Raw genomic sequence first — 16,667 nt, 5'->3', positions numbered from 1 at the left:
AATGCTCTCTTCTCTTCCAACACAAAGCAATATTCCAGAACTGTGGATTGATAGGAAATGAAAGATACGGAGAAAAGCTCTGTTCTGAAAAACAAAACCCAGAATGAATAAGTCATGGAAATCCTTTACCTCCCTGACAGTCTAGCTCCCCAGGTGCTGAAAGCTGGCATAGAGAAGAGTGACATCTATTGTTCAGGAAGGTTTATGGGTGGGATCAGCCAGTCCCACTGAGTAGACTGTGCGTTTGGTTCACGAGCAAAAGGTGACCTGTCTTCCCAGAGGAGCAAATCAGAGCGACCTGAGAAGAGGTGAATGGACGCGAATAGCCAGTTCCGAAAAATTATCCAGGAAATGCGGGCGGAGATCAGCAAGCTGAAGAAAGAGAATCAATTCCTCCGGATGACGCTGACTTCAAGCAGTCTGAGAACCTCAGGCGGCCCATGCAGAGAATCGGGAGATCAAAGGGAAGAGGAAGTCACAGACCCCGGCGACCTCGGGAAAACATCTGAAAAATCTCCAGCAACCCTCTACAGTGGTGTTTCCACCGATGCGGCACCAGCTGGGCACGAACATCAAGGTACCGAATGACCATGCCTCTTCTGGGCTGTGCCCACCTTTGCAAAGGTCTCCTAAAGATCAGGTTTATTGTGCCTTTTCTATAACTGCATAAATTGGTATTTATCGTGGTGAGTTCCATTCTTTTCCTCCTGGTAGATTAGCTTTAAATCCCCAGGGGAAAAAAGGAAATCGCTAGCATCGTCAAGCAGCCTATTTTAGCAGCATCAAAACTGTTTCCAGCTATTCCTGGAAAGAAAAGAATGGCGGGTTTGTGAAAATCAACCACCTTAAAAACAATGTGCTTTTTTCCTTCTTGACCTCAAGCATTTAAATGCCACATGATAGAACACTGAATGGATGAGTGCCAAATGGCACGCTCGCTTAACTAAGTTAACGATATTGCACCGGAGTTAAGTGTATGGATGTTACGGTCAGACAAATATGGCCGCCAATGGTTTCTCATTCATTATCCACTTGACTCAGAGATCCTTACTAGAAATCTTTCACCTCTGTTTTCTACCTTTGGGAGTGTGATAACGCCTACCTCATGCGGTTGTTGTACCTGTCTCACGGCAATAATAGACCGAGTGCTTAGTATAGCACCTGCAAACACACAACAAATGGCAGATATTGCTTCTTATCCGTGTTTTACAAAGAACTTTACTGCCCGTAGGAATGTATGTTGCACATAATTCAACCTACTCTACACGCTGAAGACTTCAAACTCAGGGTCAGTGTCTAATATATTCTAATACTCAAGCCTCTCACGTTTTATGGGGAAGAATTTTGACTGCAGACTACACACAAAGTCAGAAATCAGCAGAGCGAAAAATCCGTTCTACATTTAAATTGTCAGTGTTTGTCTCCATCCAACATATTCAAATAAAACTGAGGTACATGATTAAATGCTCAAATTTCTTAATATCGTCTGGCAAAGGCTTCGGGCAATGCCATTTGAGGTTCTGAACAGCTTGGCAAGAAAACATGTCGTTTCCACCAGCTGGTTTTCTCTGTTAGAGAGGTCTCTCTCGAGCACGGGGCCCTACATTTCAAAGCTGGGAACAGATTCCAATAAGGATTTTTACCCTTTTTGTCAAGTGCGAGTCTGGATCTGAGTAGTTCTTTCTGCTGCCTATTTAACAGAGCTGAAGGAATAACTGATAAGGAGGTTAGACTTTCGCGCCTCGTCTAAAAAAAGAAAAAAAGAAAGAAGGATACATCCTTACCCACCCCCCCAAGTTCCTCCACCTCTGCAATCTTGAACATTTTGTACTAAATGGCCCTGTCTTGGTAAGCGTCTTCCTTGGGTACTATAGGATGTTTAGCAGCGTTCCTGGCTTCTAAATACTAGATGTCACTAGTATCTGCCTCTCACATTCATCATGACTGTCAAAAATGTCTTCAGACATTCCAAATGTTACTTGAAGGACAGAATTTCCTCCAATTGAAAACCACTGCCTTATTCCAAAGGTAGATGACACTCCTTCAAATCTATTTCCCATGATGCTTATCCTAATGAAAAAGTAAGTTGAGTCTTAGTATCTCTATTCTGCAAGTTTTACACCATTCAAAGAACAAAGAGCATTACCCTATAACCTCTCAGGGCCTGAATGACATCAAGCTTAGGGGAGACTAGATTATTATTAAGAGCTGAACACACAGGGGCACTTGGGTGGCTCAGTCAATAAGCATCCAACTCTTGATTTCGGCTCAGGTCATGATCTCAAGGTTCAGGAGTTTGAGCCTCATGTTGGGTTCTGTGGTGACAGCACGGAGCCTGCTTAGGACTCTCTCTCTCTCTTTCTCTCTTTCTCTCCCTCTCTTTCTGCCCCTCCCTCATTAAGCTCTCTCATTCTCTCTCTCTCTCAAAATAAATAAATAAACATTAAAAAAAAAACAAAAGAACCAAACACACAGTTGATAGCATACTTCTTCTGCATATGGATGGTAACTTCCATCAAGAATGTTAGCATTAAGTGGTGCCTGGGTGGCTCAGTCAGTTAAGCGTCCAACTTCAGCTCAGGTCATGATCTCACAGTTTGTGGGTTCAAGCCCCATATCAGGCTCTGTGCTGACAGCTGGAAGCCTGGAGCCTGCTTTGGATTCTGTGTCTCCTTCTCTCTCTGCCCCTCCCCTGCTCACACTCTGTCTCTCTCTCAAAAAATAAACATTAACAATTTTTTTAAAAAATGTTAGCATTAAGTTTGAGAAGAACTGGTGAAAACAGTTGATGGAACTTGGGGAACTCTTGTCAGTTGCATCAATAAAACACAGAAAGAAATATGATTTCAACTGGTTCTTAGAAGCCCAGTTGAAGGGCTTCACATGCATCTATCTGTGTCTTCTATGTAATGCACTGTTATGGAAGTAAGTGACATTAAGTAGGAAGAACATTGGCCTGACCATGAGGACACCGAGTTGTAGTCCCAGTTTTATAAAGGTTGATCAGCGCTGAGTAGAACACATAAAATTCCTGGCCTTAGCATCCTCGTGTAAAAATGAATGGATTAGACTCGACGCCTTTCAAGGCCTATTCTAACTATAAAATTTTGTGATCCTATAAATGTAACATGCTTTTATGACCACTTGCCTCCTCTGTAAAATGGAAATAGTGATAAAATCTATCTCATATGGCTATTGAGAGCATGAAATGAAATAGCACAAGTAAGACTCATCATGAGCTACTTGGTAATAGTGAATACTGTATATTCAATAGTAACTACTGAATATAAGAATATTCCATGATATTCTTAATATGCATATTAAGAATATTCCATGATATTCTTAATATTGAACATGCCAGAAGAATATTATTTGACTTCGACAGAAGTTTTTTATTAGCAGTTTTAATAAGGCATTGCCAATATCCATTGAAATTCATACTTGAAACTGAATCATAGACATTTGCTATTAGAGAGCAACTTTCGAGATAATCCCCTTATTTTATAGGTGAGAATATAAGACCCAGAGGTTAACCTGCTCAATCCTCCTTAGAAAACAGGATAATATGAACCTATTCTTTGAGGAGCGCCTAGGTGGCTCAGTCAGTTAAGCATCCGACTCTTGGTTTTGGCTCAGGTCATGATCTCATGGTTTGTGAGTTTGAGCCCCACATCAGGCTCTGCACTGTCGGTGCTTGGGATTCTTTCTCTCTCCCTCTCTCTCTCTCTCTGCCCCTCCCACCCCTCTCTCTCTCAAAATAAATAAACTTAAAAAAATTAACTATTATTTGAGAAGGAACAATATGAAATCAGAAATGTGAGTCTCACTTTAAGAAAGGGAACTAACGATTAAAAAGGACTTGGAAGAAAATCACTTGGAACGAAAACTTCTTCTGTTGGTTCTGGGAAATGCGTAGTGAGACAAAATGAGATTTTATGAGTGGAGAAGTCTGCTTCCCTCAGGACACAGAGCTACCCTACAGCCCAGGGACACAGCTGCTTGGGTGTATATATATATATATATATATATATATATACATATACATATTGTATTATGTAATGTATATACGTATACATATATCCATACATATTTATATTATATATATAAACATATACATATGTCCATATATATTTATTTATATATAAAAGTATATATATTATATAAAATTATATATATCCAATATGCATATATTTATTTACATATATAAAATTATATATATATAATTATATGCTATAATGAGAATGCAGAGCACCTGCTTAGAATGAATCTTTGTTGGATAAATTCTCAAGGAAGCATCTGTACTAGTGGATAAGCATTCAGTGGATACGAAATCCAACCAGCACTTTCAGAGCTCCCCTGGCCCTCCTGCCCTGTGCAATGGCACCTTGGGACTATCAGGGAAGAAGCAATTTGCCGCAAGGAAGATAAAGGGAACAGCTCTTTACAGAGATCCCCCAGCATTGCTGGACCTCCGACTATCTGCAATGCGTTCCTATCCTTTGCTGGCAAACACCCTGCATTTGGCAGCGATCCCTGAAGTTGTGCTAAGGACCCCATGATGCTGTGTTGAATGGCCTTTCCCTTTTACTGATGAGAAACCAAAGGACACAGACTATTTGTGACCCAGAGAGATGAACAAAGAACCGGCTTGCTAATCGGTCAAGCTACAGAGTACGTCTCAAATAAGAATAAACTTCCCTTTGCCCTTCTCCGCGTAATTTCCTCTGTGGCGACTTCCTACCATTCAGTACAAGAAGACTGCTTTGTAACTGTTTCAAACAGAAACTTTTATGATTGTTAATAGTCATAAACTTACTTTTAGACAATTATAGAAGTTATCGATCTCGGCCAAAGAAGTGTTTGGAGATAGTTTAGAAATAGTATTTGCATGCAGTTAATCATTTCAGATAGATTTGAACTTAAACCACCTCCCCTTACCCCAAATTCTTGCCTAAAAGTTTCAAACTATAAAAAGCCAGGGACGCCTCCACTTGTTGAATGACCATAATAATTTGCTGTCTGCAGTCTGCATATGTGGGCAGTAAATTTAAGTAAGAAATAATTGTGCTGCTAGCACTCTTAAAACCCAAACACGATACAGGCCTTTCTTTTTTTTTTTTTTTTTTTTTTTTTTTTTAAAGTTTATGTATTTATTTTGAGACGGGGAGGGAGAGGCAGAGAGAGAGAGAGAGAGGGAGAATCCCAAGCAGGTTCCAGACTGTCAGCACAGTGACCATCATGGCACTCAAACTCATGAACACTGAGATCATGACCTGAGCCAAAATCAAGAGTCAGACACTTAACCAACAGAACCACCCAGGAGCCCCAATGCGGGCCTTTCTTAAACATCCATGCTAGTTAATGCCAGAGCTGGGACAAGAAAGAATAAAGATTTGACAGACGTTCCTGAAGTGCTCCAGAAAATGAACACCACCCCATGAGGTCCCGGTTCTTAGCCCCCAGGTAATACCTGGAGGTCTGGTCAACATTAGTACAGAGTAACTGCAACTCAGACACATTAACCTCCCTTAAATAAAGCTCTTTTAATCAAAGTGCCTGAGTTACAAGAAAGAGAGAAGACTTAATTCAGGTCAAGAGAAAAGTTTATTGGAAGACACTCATGGACAGAAATGGAACTGAGGGGCACCTGGGTGGCTAAGTCAGCCAAGCATCCAACTTTGGCTCAGGTCAAGATCTTATGGGTCATGAGTTTGAGCCCCACATCAGGCTCTCTGCTGTCAATACAGAGCCCACTTTGGATCCTCTGTTCCCCTCTCTCTCTGCCCGTCACCCATTAGCACTCTCTCTTAAAAATAAATAAAAATTAGGGGCACCTGGGTGACGCAGTCGGTTAAGCGTCCGACTTCAGCCAGGTCACGATCTCGCGGTCCGCGAGTTCGAGCCCCGCGTCGGGCTCTGGGCTGATGGCTCAGAGCCTGGAGCCTGTTTCCGATTCTGTGTCTCCCTCTCTCTCTGCCCCTCCCCCGTTCATGCTCTGTCTCTCTCTGTCCCAAAAATAAATAAACGTTGAAAAAAAAATTTTTTTTTAAATAAATAAAAATTAAAAAAAAAAAGAAATGGAATTGAAAGTCCTCATAAACTAAGGCCATAAATTTCTCTGTCTCTCTCAGAACTCCAGTTTCCCATGCAATGCATCTTTGCTTCTTTCCAATACCTGCTGGCCTTCCATCTCTCAATCAGCAGGCTTCCTCATAATGACTACCCCAACTAAAGTCAAGACACATAATTATGGGCCAGTTAACAACAGCCAGTTCAGTTATGTGTGGCCATTTAATTTTTTTTTTTTCCAACGTTTATTTATTTTTGGGACAGAGAGAGACAGAGCATGAACGGGGGAGGGGCAGAGAGAGAGGGAGACACAGAATCAGAAACAGGCTCCAGGCTCTGAGCCATCAGCCCAGAGCCCGACGCGGGGCTCGAACTCACGGACCGCGAGATCGTGACCTGGCTGAAGTCGGACGCTTAACCGACTGCGCCACCCAGGCGCCCCTATGTGTGGCCATTCAGGGGATAAGAGTCTATGAGGAACAGGTCCTTCTACAATCTAGGAGAGAGGAAGCTGTCCAGAGTTGGCGTCTCCGGAATATCCATGTTCTTCCCATTTGAAAGTCTTGATTTATTATTTCTACTTGGCCAGATCTCTGTTCTAACGCTGCATCCTTTCCAACCACCCTCTTTACACAACTTCCAGACCTCCTCCCTCATCTGTCTCTCTCCCCTTGCCTTTATCAGCCTAACCTGACTTCCCAGGATCTATCACTACCTGAATTTTATCATCTATGGTTTGTTCATCATCTGTCTGCATACAAGAAGGTAAGCTCCACGCAGGCAAGAATTTTGTGTCGGCCACTACCATATCCCCATCTCTATCTCCTGGCATGTGACTGGCACTCAATTACTTATAAGTCAGTGAGTAGATGTCGTTTCTCTGAAGGAAAAAAAGTAATCAAAAGCAATAGTTTTGTTGAGTTAGCTTTAACGAAGTACTATTAATATAATTTGCCATTTGTGGACATCATCAAAGGTAAAATTTTGGGTCTCCCATACAGGCAACGTCATGATTGTGAGACGCTATTCCATTTCTTCACCAGTTCATTCATTTGCTGCACGTGACCTCTGGAAAGCTGGGGAAAGACACCCAAAGAGTGGAATTCTAGACGCTCGGGGAAGAGTTAAGCCCCTGGCGTGTTCTTCAATAAAGAAGGAGGACAAGGAAGAAGGGATGTTGGCAGCTGATTCTTTGACCAACAGTAGTTCCAACGGAAGAGCTTTTCCTGAGCATGGTTTTGGTAACGTAACCAGGTAATAATGTACTGTCTGCCTTGAGCTAGGTTATAGGCACAGGCTGCGATGGGTACCAAGATGTTCTCCTGGATAAGCAAGGTCTTATCTGGTGGAGGAAACAAAGCCAAACAGGCTCTCCGGTCAAAATAATTTCCATCGCATGCATGTCCATTTAGGGAATCAAAAGAAAGAAAAATTTTTGACACCAAATGGCGCTATAATAGGTACCTCTGTTAGCAGAACACTTAGCCAGTCTTTACTTACTTATCGGGCATTAATGACGGTACTCTGAGCTGGGCACTGGTGATACGAGATTCACAGGCAAAAGTGAGACGTTATGTTCGACACTCTCATTCGGCGACAAAGACACACAAGTAAACTGATCACTGTGATAAAGTGCCTCTCAAGGAAAAGACACACTCACTTTGGGAACTGGACACAGAACTCCTCTCTGAGAGAGAACGGTTCTTAGAGAGGAAGTGACTCAGTGGATTGTGGGGCATATGAAAATGGCAGTGCTCGGGGGGCCTGGGTGGCTCAGCCGGTTAAGCGTCCGACCTCGGCTCAGGTCTTGATCTCACAGTTCGTGGGTTCGAGCCCCACGTCGGGCTCTGGGCTGACAGCTCACAGCCTGGAGCCTGTTTCAGATTCTGTGTCTCCCTGTCTCTCTCTGCCCCTCCCCCACTCGCGTTCTGTCTCCCTCTGTCTCAAAAATAAATAAACATTAAAAAAAATAAATTAAAAAAAAAATGGCAGGGGCGCCTGGGTGGCGCAGTCGGTTAAGCGTCCGACTCCAGCCAGGTCACGATCTCGCGGTCCGCGAGTTCGAGCCCCGCGTCGGGCTCTGGGCTGATGGCTCAGAGCCTGGAGCCTATTTCTGATTCTGTGTCTCCCTCTCTCTCTGCCCCTCCCCCGTTCATGCTCTGTCTCTCTCTGTCCCAAAAATAAATAAATGTTGGAAAAAAAAAAAAATGGCAGAACCCAAAAGGGCCAAGAGGCAAAGAGAAAAGTAACTTGTTTTGCAAAATATATGAGTTGGTGTTTCGAGAGTTAGGCACAGCCTGAGAAAAAGAGAGATTTGAAAAAACATTTGAGAGACAAGTGGGGAGTCTTTAAGAGGAAGGTCAGACAGTGGCCCCAGGAGTGGGTGGAGCCAAGGGCCCTTTCAGAACAAAATTGTCTGTCAAGTCTAACTTCCGCCTCTACAAGGCTAGAGCATGACCTCCCCTCCCCACACTCGGCACCCTTGCTTTCCAATTCTCACTTATCATGGGGAAGAGAAAATGGAACAAATGTGGTTGTGGAGAGAATAAGGGAGTCATGGAATTCAACAGCGGCAGGAAAACGAAGGGAGGGACAACCAGGGACAGGCCAGCAGGGATTGTCATGAACATTGGAAAGAGCGCCGGACCTCCCACAGGATGTGGGACACGGAAGCAGAGCCAGTTTTATTTGAATTTTACCAGACAGGATGAAAATTGTATTTCACTCATAGAAAGTTCTATTATAGAAACAGTGAGCGTAGCCTGAGTCGTGGAGGACAGCTGCATGGAGCCAGGCAAAGAAAAATGGAAAGATCACCCCAGGTAAAGCAGAAAAGACAAGAAGATAGAAGAAAGCACGACTGTGAGGAAAACAAAAGTAGCGAAGTGAGTGAGGGTGAAGAAGGGAGCCAGACCCAGCATACAGAGCCTTCTGCGCAATGCTTGTGAGTCCGTGCTTTGTCCTATAATTATGGGAAAGCTAGTAAAGATAACGTCCTTCTGAAAAGTTGTAAAATGCAAAAATATTCAGAAGTGAGTGTTACAAATACCCCTGTTTTCATCTGCAAGAATTGTGTCATACTTTCTACAGATATTTTATATATAACAAAAAAAAAAGGAAAAAAAAATATTATTAATAAAGGCAAAAATCCAAGGGCGTCCAGGTGGCTCAGTTAGTTAAGTGTCCGACATCAGCTCAGGTCATGATCTCATGGTCCATGGGTTTGGGCCCTCCGTTGGGCTCTGTGCTCGCAACTCAGAGCTTGGAGCCTGCTTCAGATTCTGTGTCTCCCTCTCTCTCTCTCTCTTTCTCTCTCTCTCTCTCTCTCTCTCTCTCAGTCTCTCCCAAAAATTAATAAACATTAAAAAAAAAAAATTTAAGACAAGGTTCCTATATCTCTCTTCCCCGGTCCCCGGTCCTGCCAATGGGCAAGTGTTATCATGAGTTTCACTTCTATCCTTTTGGTCTATTTTTTTTTTTCATATGTTCATTACATTCTTTCATGCATTCGTTCATTCAACAAATAATCCTGGAGGTGTACTACCTGTGGGGCAGGATTCTAGGCCATGAGGATACAGAAAAAAAAAAAAAAATTGTCAGAAATCTCTGTCCAAGGGGAGAAGTTTGCTTTGCAACATGATAATCAATAAGCATGAAAATACATACAGTGTATAATTTATGTTACATATTAAGTATGAGAGAGACTAGGAAACCAATTAAAAGGGGAAAAGAACAGCTAACAGAGCAAGCATTGTTGAAATTTTTATCATGGCCAGAGAACGCCTTACCATTTGAGTAAAAGGGAAAGAGTTCTGACGATATCTGGGTGGGAAAAACTTTCTAAGAACAGAAGACAGCAAATACAGTGGATGTTGGGAGGCGTTTGACTTGTGTCTGAGGAAGGGAAAGGAGGCTGTGATTGGAACAGAGTGAGCGAGAAAGTGGGGGAAGATGAAGGCAAAACTCTAGGGGTGGCCTTGCACTCCCTTCCAATGATTCTGGATTTATTCTGAGTGAACTGGGCACATAACACGTTCTTTTCATTAAAAATAAAAATAAAAGATTGTGTAGGGAGTCCTGCTTTAAAAAGACTGTGGGAAAACAGTATAGAAAATTAAAAGACCAGGTTTAAGCTAAAAAAAATAGTCTAGGTGAGAAGTGATCATTTCTTGGCCAAGGGTAGTAACAGCACATATGGTTTCTGGATATATTTTGAAGGTGAAGCCTGTAAGATTTATTGGCAGAGCAGATGTGGGATATGGAAACAAGAAGTGTACATAGTTTGGGGCGCCTGGATGCCTCAGTCAGTTAAGTGTCTGACTTTGGCTCAGGTCATGATCTCACGGTTCGTGGGTTCAAGCTCCACATCGGGCTCTGTGCTGACAACTCAGAGCCTGGAGCCTGCTTCGGATTCTGTGTCTCCCTCTGTCTCTGCCCTACCCCACTCATGCTCTGTCTCTTTCTCTCTCTCTCTCTCTCTCTCAAAAATAAACATTTGGGGAAAAAAAGAAGTGACATAGTTGTGGATAGTTATATAAAAGCACTAAACGTTCATTGTAAAAATGAACGTGTCCTTTGTTTTAAAAACTTATTTATGTACAATATACATATATACATAGATACGTGTGTACATATTTATGTTTGTATATAATATATATACAGTTATATAAAGGCACTAAATGTTCATTATAAAAAGAAAATCGCAAATTATAAAACATAAATGCAATATTCAAAGTAAAAAGTATCAAAAGGAAAATCTTCTATAACTTCACTGTCCGAAAAACCACCATTTAGATTTTGATGGACATCTATCTTTCCAGGCTGTGTCTACATACTTTGAAACTGTGCCGTGCACATATCACAATGTTTTATTTTTTGTCCTTAAACCATTACATTCTCATAGACCTATAATGCTGAGAAATGCAATATTATTAACCTTCTCGATTCAATTCATATTATTTCTGTGATCATTTAGGAGCATAGCCAACGTTGATAACGTATTACTTCTCTGAAGCAAAATGTTTTCCCAATTCCAAGTTGCGGAGGAACAGGCTATTTAGAATACAATCCATTGGTAATTTAGAATCTACTTTAATGGGGAAGACTGAGCCAACTGCCGGTTTGTGTTAAAACAAGAAAGTCAGTAATGGCTTAAAATCAACAGCTGGGTTGGCATAAAATCCAGTCAATATGGAAAACTGTTGAGAAGAACAAAGCATGCTATTTTTTTGTTAGAGTTCTTTATTTTGTCTTTAACTTCTTCAGTGATTAGTAAAGTAACGTGTCATTACATTAGCCCTCTAATTTTTTTTTTTTGTAAATTCATTTACTTTCTAATAGCTCTCAAAGAATTTTACAAAGATTTATCAGGAACCAATTTGTTTGAACCAGCCTTTGAAGCAATCAGACATCGTACCTAATTTGCTTCTGAGCTTTTTCATTATTCTACCAAGGAAGCGTTTTACAGAACAATGCCAATGTCAATATTTCTAACAACTAATGCTCTCCAAACACCAGAGACAGAATGTTAATTTTTCCTTAATTTTCATAGAAATTAGAAACCTAGAAACCTAATCTTCTCCTGCATTTAAGAAAAAAATCTCAGGCAGGCAGCTGGGTGGCTCAGTAGATTGAGCCTCCGACTCCTGGTTTCAGCTCAAGTCACGATCTCACTGTCGGATTAAGCCCCATGTGGGGCTCTGCACACAGCACAGAGCCTGCTTGGGATTCTCTCTCTCTCTCTCTCTCTCCCTCTCTGTGTCTCTCTCTCTCTCTCAAAAATAAATAAAACATTAAAAATAAATTAAAAAATAAATAAAAATAAATAAAAAGATCAGGGGAATGGGTCCATATAGAGCATAGCATAAAACACAGAAATGCTAAATCACTATGCTGTACACCTGAAGCTGACCTAACACTGTACGTCCACTACACTCAAAATAAAATCTTTTCATAAAAATGAATCAATTATCAATTTAATTAGAAATGCTATATTATTCATTTTATTGATAGGAGAAACTAGACACATTAAAATCAAAATATACAGTTGACCCTCAAACGGTGCTGGTCTACTTACACGCGGATTTTTTTTTTTTTATTTTTTATTTTTTCAACGTTTATTTATTTTTGGGACAGAGAGAGACAGAGGATGAACGGGGGAGGGGCAGAGAGAGAGGGAGACACAGAATCGGAAACAGGCTCCAGGCTCTGAGCCATCAGCCCAGAGCCCGACGCGGGGCTCGAACTCACGGACCACGAGATCGTGACCTGGCTGAAGTCGGACGCTTAACCGACTGCGCCACCCAGGCGCCCCCATGTGGATTTTTTTTAAGTACAGTACATGAATCTACTTTCTCTTCCTTATGATTTTCTTTTCTGTTTAGTATTTCTTTATTTACTTTGAGAGAGAGAAAGAACAAGCAGGGGAGGGGCAGAGAGGAAGAGAGAGAGCGAGAATCCCAAGCAGGCTCTGCACCATCAGCACGTGGAATCTGATGCGGGGCTCGAACCCACAAACCCTGAGATCATGACCTGAGCTGAAATCAAGAGCCAGTCACCCAACCAACTGAGCTACCCAGGCGCCCCTTCCTTAGGATTTTCTTAATAACATTTTCTTTTCTCTAGTTTACTTGATTGTAACAGTACAGTATAGTGCACACAACATACAAAATATGTGTTCATCGAAGCGACTATTTCTGTTATTGGTAAGGCTCCCAGTCAACAGGAGGCTAGTAACAGTTAAGTTTTGGGCAAAGTTATACGCAGATGTCCCACTGCCCCGGTGTTGCGTGCCTAACCCCTGCATTGTTTTGAGTGTCAGCTGGACCCTTTCCTCTTCTTACAGCAAAATGGTTAAGAAGTCAGCCTCTGGAATCCGATGGCTAAAATCTCGACTCCATCATTGGCCCTGGAAGAGTTATTAGTCTGTTTTGTACCATAGTTTATTTTTTTCTTAAAAAAAGGAATCATAACAGCAGTTACCATGTAGTTTTGTAAAGAATAAATGAAACAGTCAAGTGAGTGCTTACAAATGGCAGAGCAGTTATTATTTTATTGATCCCAAAGTATGGAACCAGTGGCCTTTCTCCCGAGGGAGGGAGCAGATGTGTCCCCCTGGACGCAAGTCACTAAATGCCACTCAGTGAAATGATGGCCTTATCTAATACAAAGAGAGAGAGACAGAGACCGACAGAGGACAAACTTGGAGAAAAGGCAATCATTTTAAACACCATTCTTTCAACTTTTCCCTGAGAGCAGTATGTCCTAGTTTACGTCAAGAGTCTCGATGATACTATTGGAGGGAAAAGCAGCAGGCAAAACGGAACAAACTAATCCCTCAGATGACACAAATCATCCCTCCTCTCTCCCTTTTACTGTTCAGGCAGGGTGGGTATAACGTTAATTCACAGTCAATGACTTCAGGTTTATCTGGATTATAAAACAATCACCTCAAATTTCTGCTTCATTTCAACTGAAGAGCTTCAATGTGAGAGACCCTTCACCTAAGACAATATGATACTCTTTAAAGATCAAGGGAAAAACCTCCCTTCGATAGTTTTAAATCTTAGTTTTATCAGCACCTTTCATTGGGCTTAATCAAAAGGCCAATATTCATGGATTTTTTGCATTATTGTGGAACTAAGCAAAATGTATTATTATACGTTTTAAATGAGATTTTAATGCTTCAGGCAGTATTTGGTGGTTTGGAAAAAAATAGTAAATGTTTTATATAAAGGCTCAGTAAAAAGGGTTATGTATATTCTCCTTCTGCTTCCTTTAGAGACAAGATGAAGACAGTCAGTTTCCTGTTACCTGTGGATGTGTCTTCATATTCCAAAAATTCAAGTTCTTTGAAATGCTCACAAAACCAGACCACCAACCAACTAAGTACCATCGCAGAATAGGATTGTGAGGTGGTGAAATTTAAGAAACAGCTGCTTCCCAAGAGACAGGAACACTGAGGCCTCGTTGGGTCAGTATTCTCCCCTACAAAGAGCTCTGGCAAGATGCCCAGTAACACACACAAAATGCTTGGCATCAGGTCAATGGCCTTGTCAGTGGACTTGGCCAAGAAATGGAAGCGATTACCTGATGTCGTTGTTGAATACTAACGTTGATGGCTGTACAGTGACTATTATAGTCTTTCTATGCAGCATGCGAGCAATTAAATGTAATTAAATTAAATTGCATGGGGTGTTCAGTATCTGCCTGATGCCATCAGAAAATGCTGTTTACATTGTAAGTGTCACTTTCCAGCTGAAACTATAACAAATCCAGGAAAAAAGGTTCTATGTTTGATTAATAGTATAGAAGCAATAGTGATTATCCTTGCAGTTAATTGTGTGTTGATACTTTAGTGATACTAGCTCATTTGGTCTTTAAATATCCTGTGTCACAGGCATGAAAACACAAACACAGCAGACTCTCATAGCATACCTGGTGGGTTCAGAGCATGGGTCCAAGGCTGGCTAATGACAAAGTCACTAAAGCCGGTTGGAAAGAGAGAAAAAAAGGTTCAGCTGATCATGACTTAGGGGCTGGAAATCCCAGAACTCCCTCAATTCCTGAACTTCTTTTCAGGGGAACATCTCCCCCTCCTGGTTTACAACAGTCACCTTCTAACACCAATACCCTTTTTAAGCTACTATCTTATATTAAAATATTCAGAGCATTAAAATGCAGATGTCTTGGTCCCACCCCAGTACCAATACTCTTTTTAAAGAAATATCTTGTATTAAAATATGCAGAATGTTAAAATGCAGATTCCTTGGTCCCACCTGCGACCAACTGAATTTGTGGGAGAGGGAAGGGGACAGACAGCGAGAACACCAGAAATTCCCATTTTGAACAAGCTGTGTCAGCTGATTTCGGCGAGGCTGCTATGCTTACAATTTACTATGGTAAATACTAAGAAGCAGAGCCCAGGGCTTCCAAATCCGGTGCCAAGTTGAAGTGAAAGCAAAGAAGCAAGGAAAAGGTAAGAACAGTCCAATCCATTTTAATGGTCACAGACAGGCTCCTAGAAGGGAGGTGAATAAGACAACGAATACCCTAAGGTAAAAGCCACGTAATAGATCAAATGCTTCTTTTATTTACGACAAATACTTACGATATTCATTGAGGATTAACAATTGAAGATCAACAATATTCTCAACATTATACAATAGGGCAAAGTTACAACCAGAGGGGAAAGATACAAGTAAGATGTAAAAACACATCTCCTCTGGGAATAAAGACACACACCTAGTAGATAATTAAGACAGTAACCTAGGAGATTCCTGGCACTTTAAGTTTACGCACAGTTATATTTTCTGCCTATGTACAAAATAAAGACTTTTGTGTTAACATCAGTTAAAAGGGACATTTCCCAAACAGTAAAAAAATAATAATAATAATTAAAAATAAAAAAATTTTAAAAAGGCAATAAATCACAACATCCCAAATTACAAATGTCATAACGGGCAATGTTATGATAACAAATTGTCCCCAATGTCAAGCTCAATGACTAGTATGTGATTGGCATTTCATACATGTTCTGTGAATTGAACTGAATTAACAATTACATGACTCTCACACTGCCCAATAAAAAACATAGCACCATCAAATGTTACACTTTGATACTAAATTATTTATATGGTTATTTCTCTGACTCACTATACTGTTTGATAGCAAATCTTCTGAGAATATTTTTAAATATAATGAACTACAAAGCACATCAAATGTGCCTTAATCATGCTGTGATTGGCCAATTATATTGGTCTTCTTCTAGGCCCCAAACTTCTGTAAGGCAGGAACTCGAATGCCTACTAGGGACTATTAGGAACAGAAATGACCAGGGGCTGGGGAGAACAGATTCACGCGTGCCTCATCCAAAGGGAGTTGCGGTTCACATTTGGGTTCAAGATGGCGACACAGGAAGACTCTGAACTCCCCTCCTCCGTGGGACGCACCACATTATACTAATTAACAGAACAATTCCTCCTGAGGAACTGAGCACTGAGGATGCAGCTACTGAACAGCCAAAGACAGAGAGAACAGCAAGAGAACAGAGGGAGATAAAGACACCGTAACAAAGGAAACCCCCAACCCAATACTGTGAAGAGCCGTGGAGAGGGATAGTACCGAGGGCCTGGGAACAGAGCCTTCTGTCCTCGGGTACAGAGGACACACAACAGGAAAACACAACAGGAAAACACAACAAAACAAAATGTGGTTTAAAAGAACAGCTAGCAAGCAAAGGAAACAACACTAGAACTCTGCCCAGCAGTGGAGGGGCTGCGGGAAAGCTCTCCAGGTCAGAGGGACTGAAGAACCACACGGTTTACATCCCTGCCCCCCCTTAAAAGCCTAGACTGAAGCAGGGTCTGCACATGTTAACAGGCGAGTCTCCGTGAGCTCATGACCTCCGAGAGCCCGGGGCCCTCAAACCCACAACGGCGCAATGTGGTGTCGGAGTACAGAAAACTAGCTATGGTTTGGTGGTGATATTTTATTTGTACTGTTTTATCCTGTGTTATTGAGTTTTTAAAATTTCTGTTGTTTGGTTTTGATTTCTTTTTCTTTTCGTTTTGTTCTTTTCTTTCTGGTTCTCTTTTTTC

At 41.4% G+C, this 16,667-nt stretch overlaps 1 protein-coding gene across 1 annotated transcript; it reads left to right on the top strand.

Annotated features, from left to right (window-relative positions):
- The first annotated feature begins 312 nt into the window (after nt 1-312).
- CCDC195 (coiled-coil domain containing 195) lies at nt 313-13,973 on the top strand. The gene is made up of 3 exons (XM_045481469.1): nt 313-577; nt 7,071-7,323; nt 13,850-13,973. Exons 1-3 carry the CDS (start codon nt 313-315, stop codon nt 13,971-13,973), a joined length of 642 nt encoding a protein of 213 aa, XP_045337425.1.
- Nucleotides 13,974-16,667: the final 2,694 nt, after the last annotated feature.

Source organism: Leopardus geoffroyi, chromosome C1 (assembly GCF_018350155.1).
Source record: "Leopardus geoffroyi isolate Oge1 chromosome C1, O.geoffroyi_Oge1_pat1.0, whole genome shotgun sequence".
In the NCBI taxonomy this organism is placed as follows: domain Eukaryota; kingdom Metazoa; phylum Chordata; class Mammalia; order Carnivora; family Felidae; genus Leopardus; species Leopardus geoffroyi.
Note: the sequence above shows the minus strand (reverse complement) of the source record. Positions and strands in the feature narration are given on the sequence as shown.

What these genes read in the sequence shown, in the direction of transcription:
- CCDC195 (XM_045481469.1), top strand. Translation starts at nt 313, where the DNA reads ATGGACGCGAATAGCCAGTTCCGAAAAATTATCCAGGAAATGCGGGCG. An exon ending in AGCTGGGCACGAACATCAAG is followed by an intron (nt 578 to 7,070) that starts GTACCGAATGAC and finishes TCTCCCATACAG; the next exon opens with GCAACGTCATGATTGTGAGA. An exon ending in GGTTTTGGTAACGTAACCAG is followed by an intron (nt 7,324 to 13,849) that starts GTAATAATGTAC and finishes TGCTTCCTTTAG; the next exon opens with AGACAAGATGAAGACAGTCA.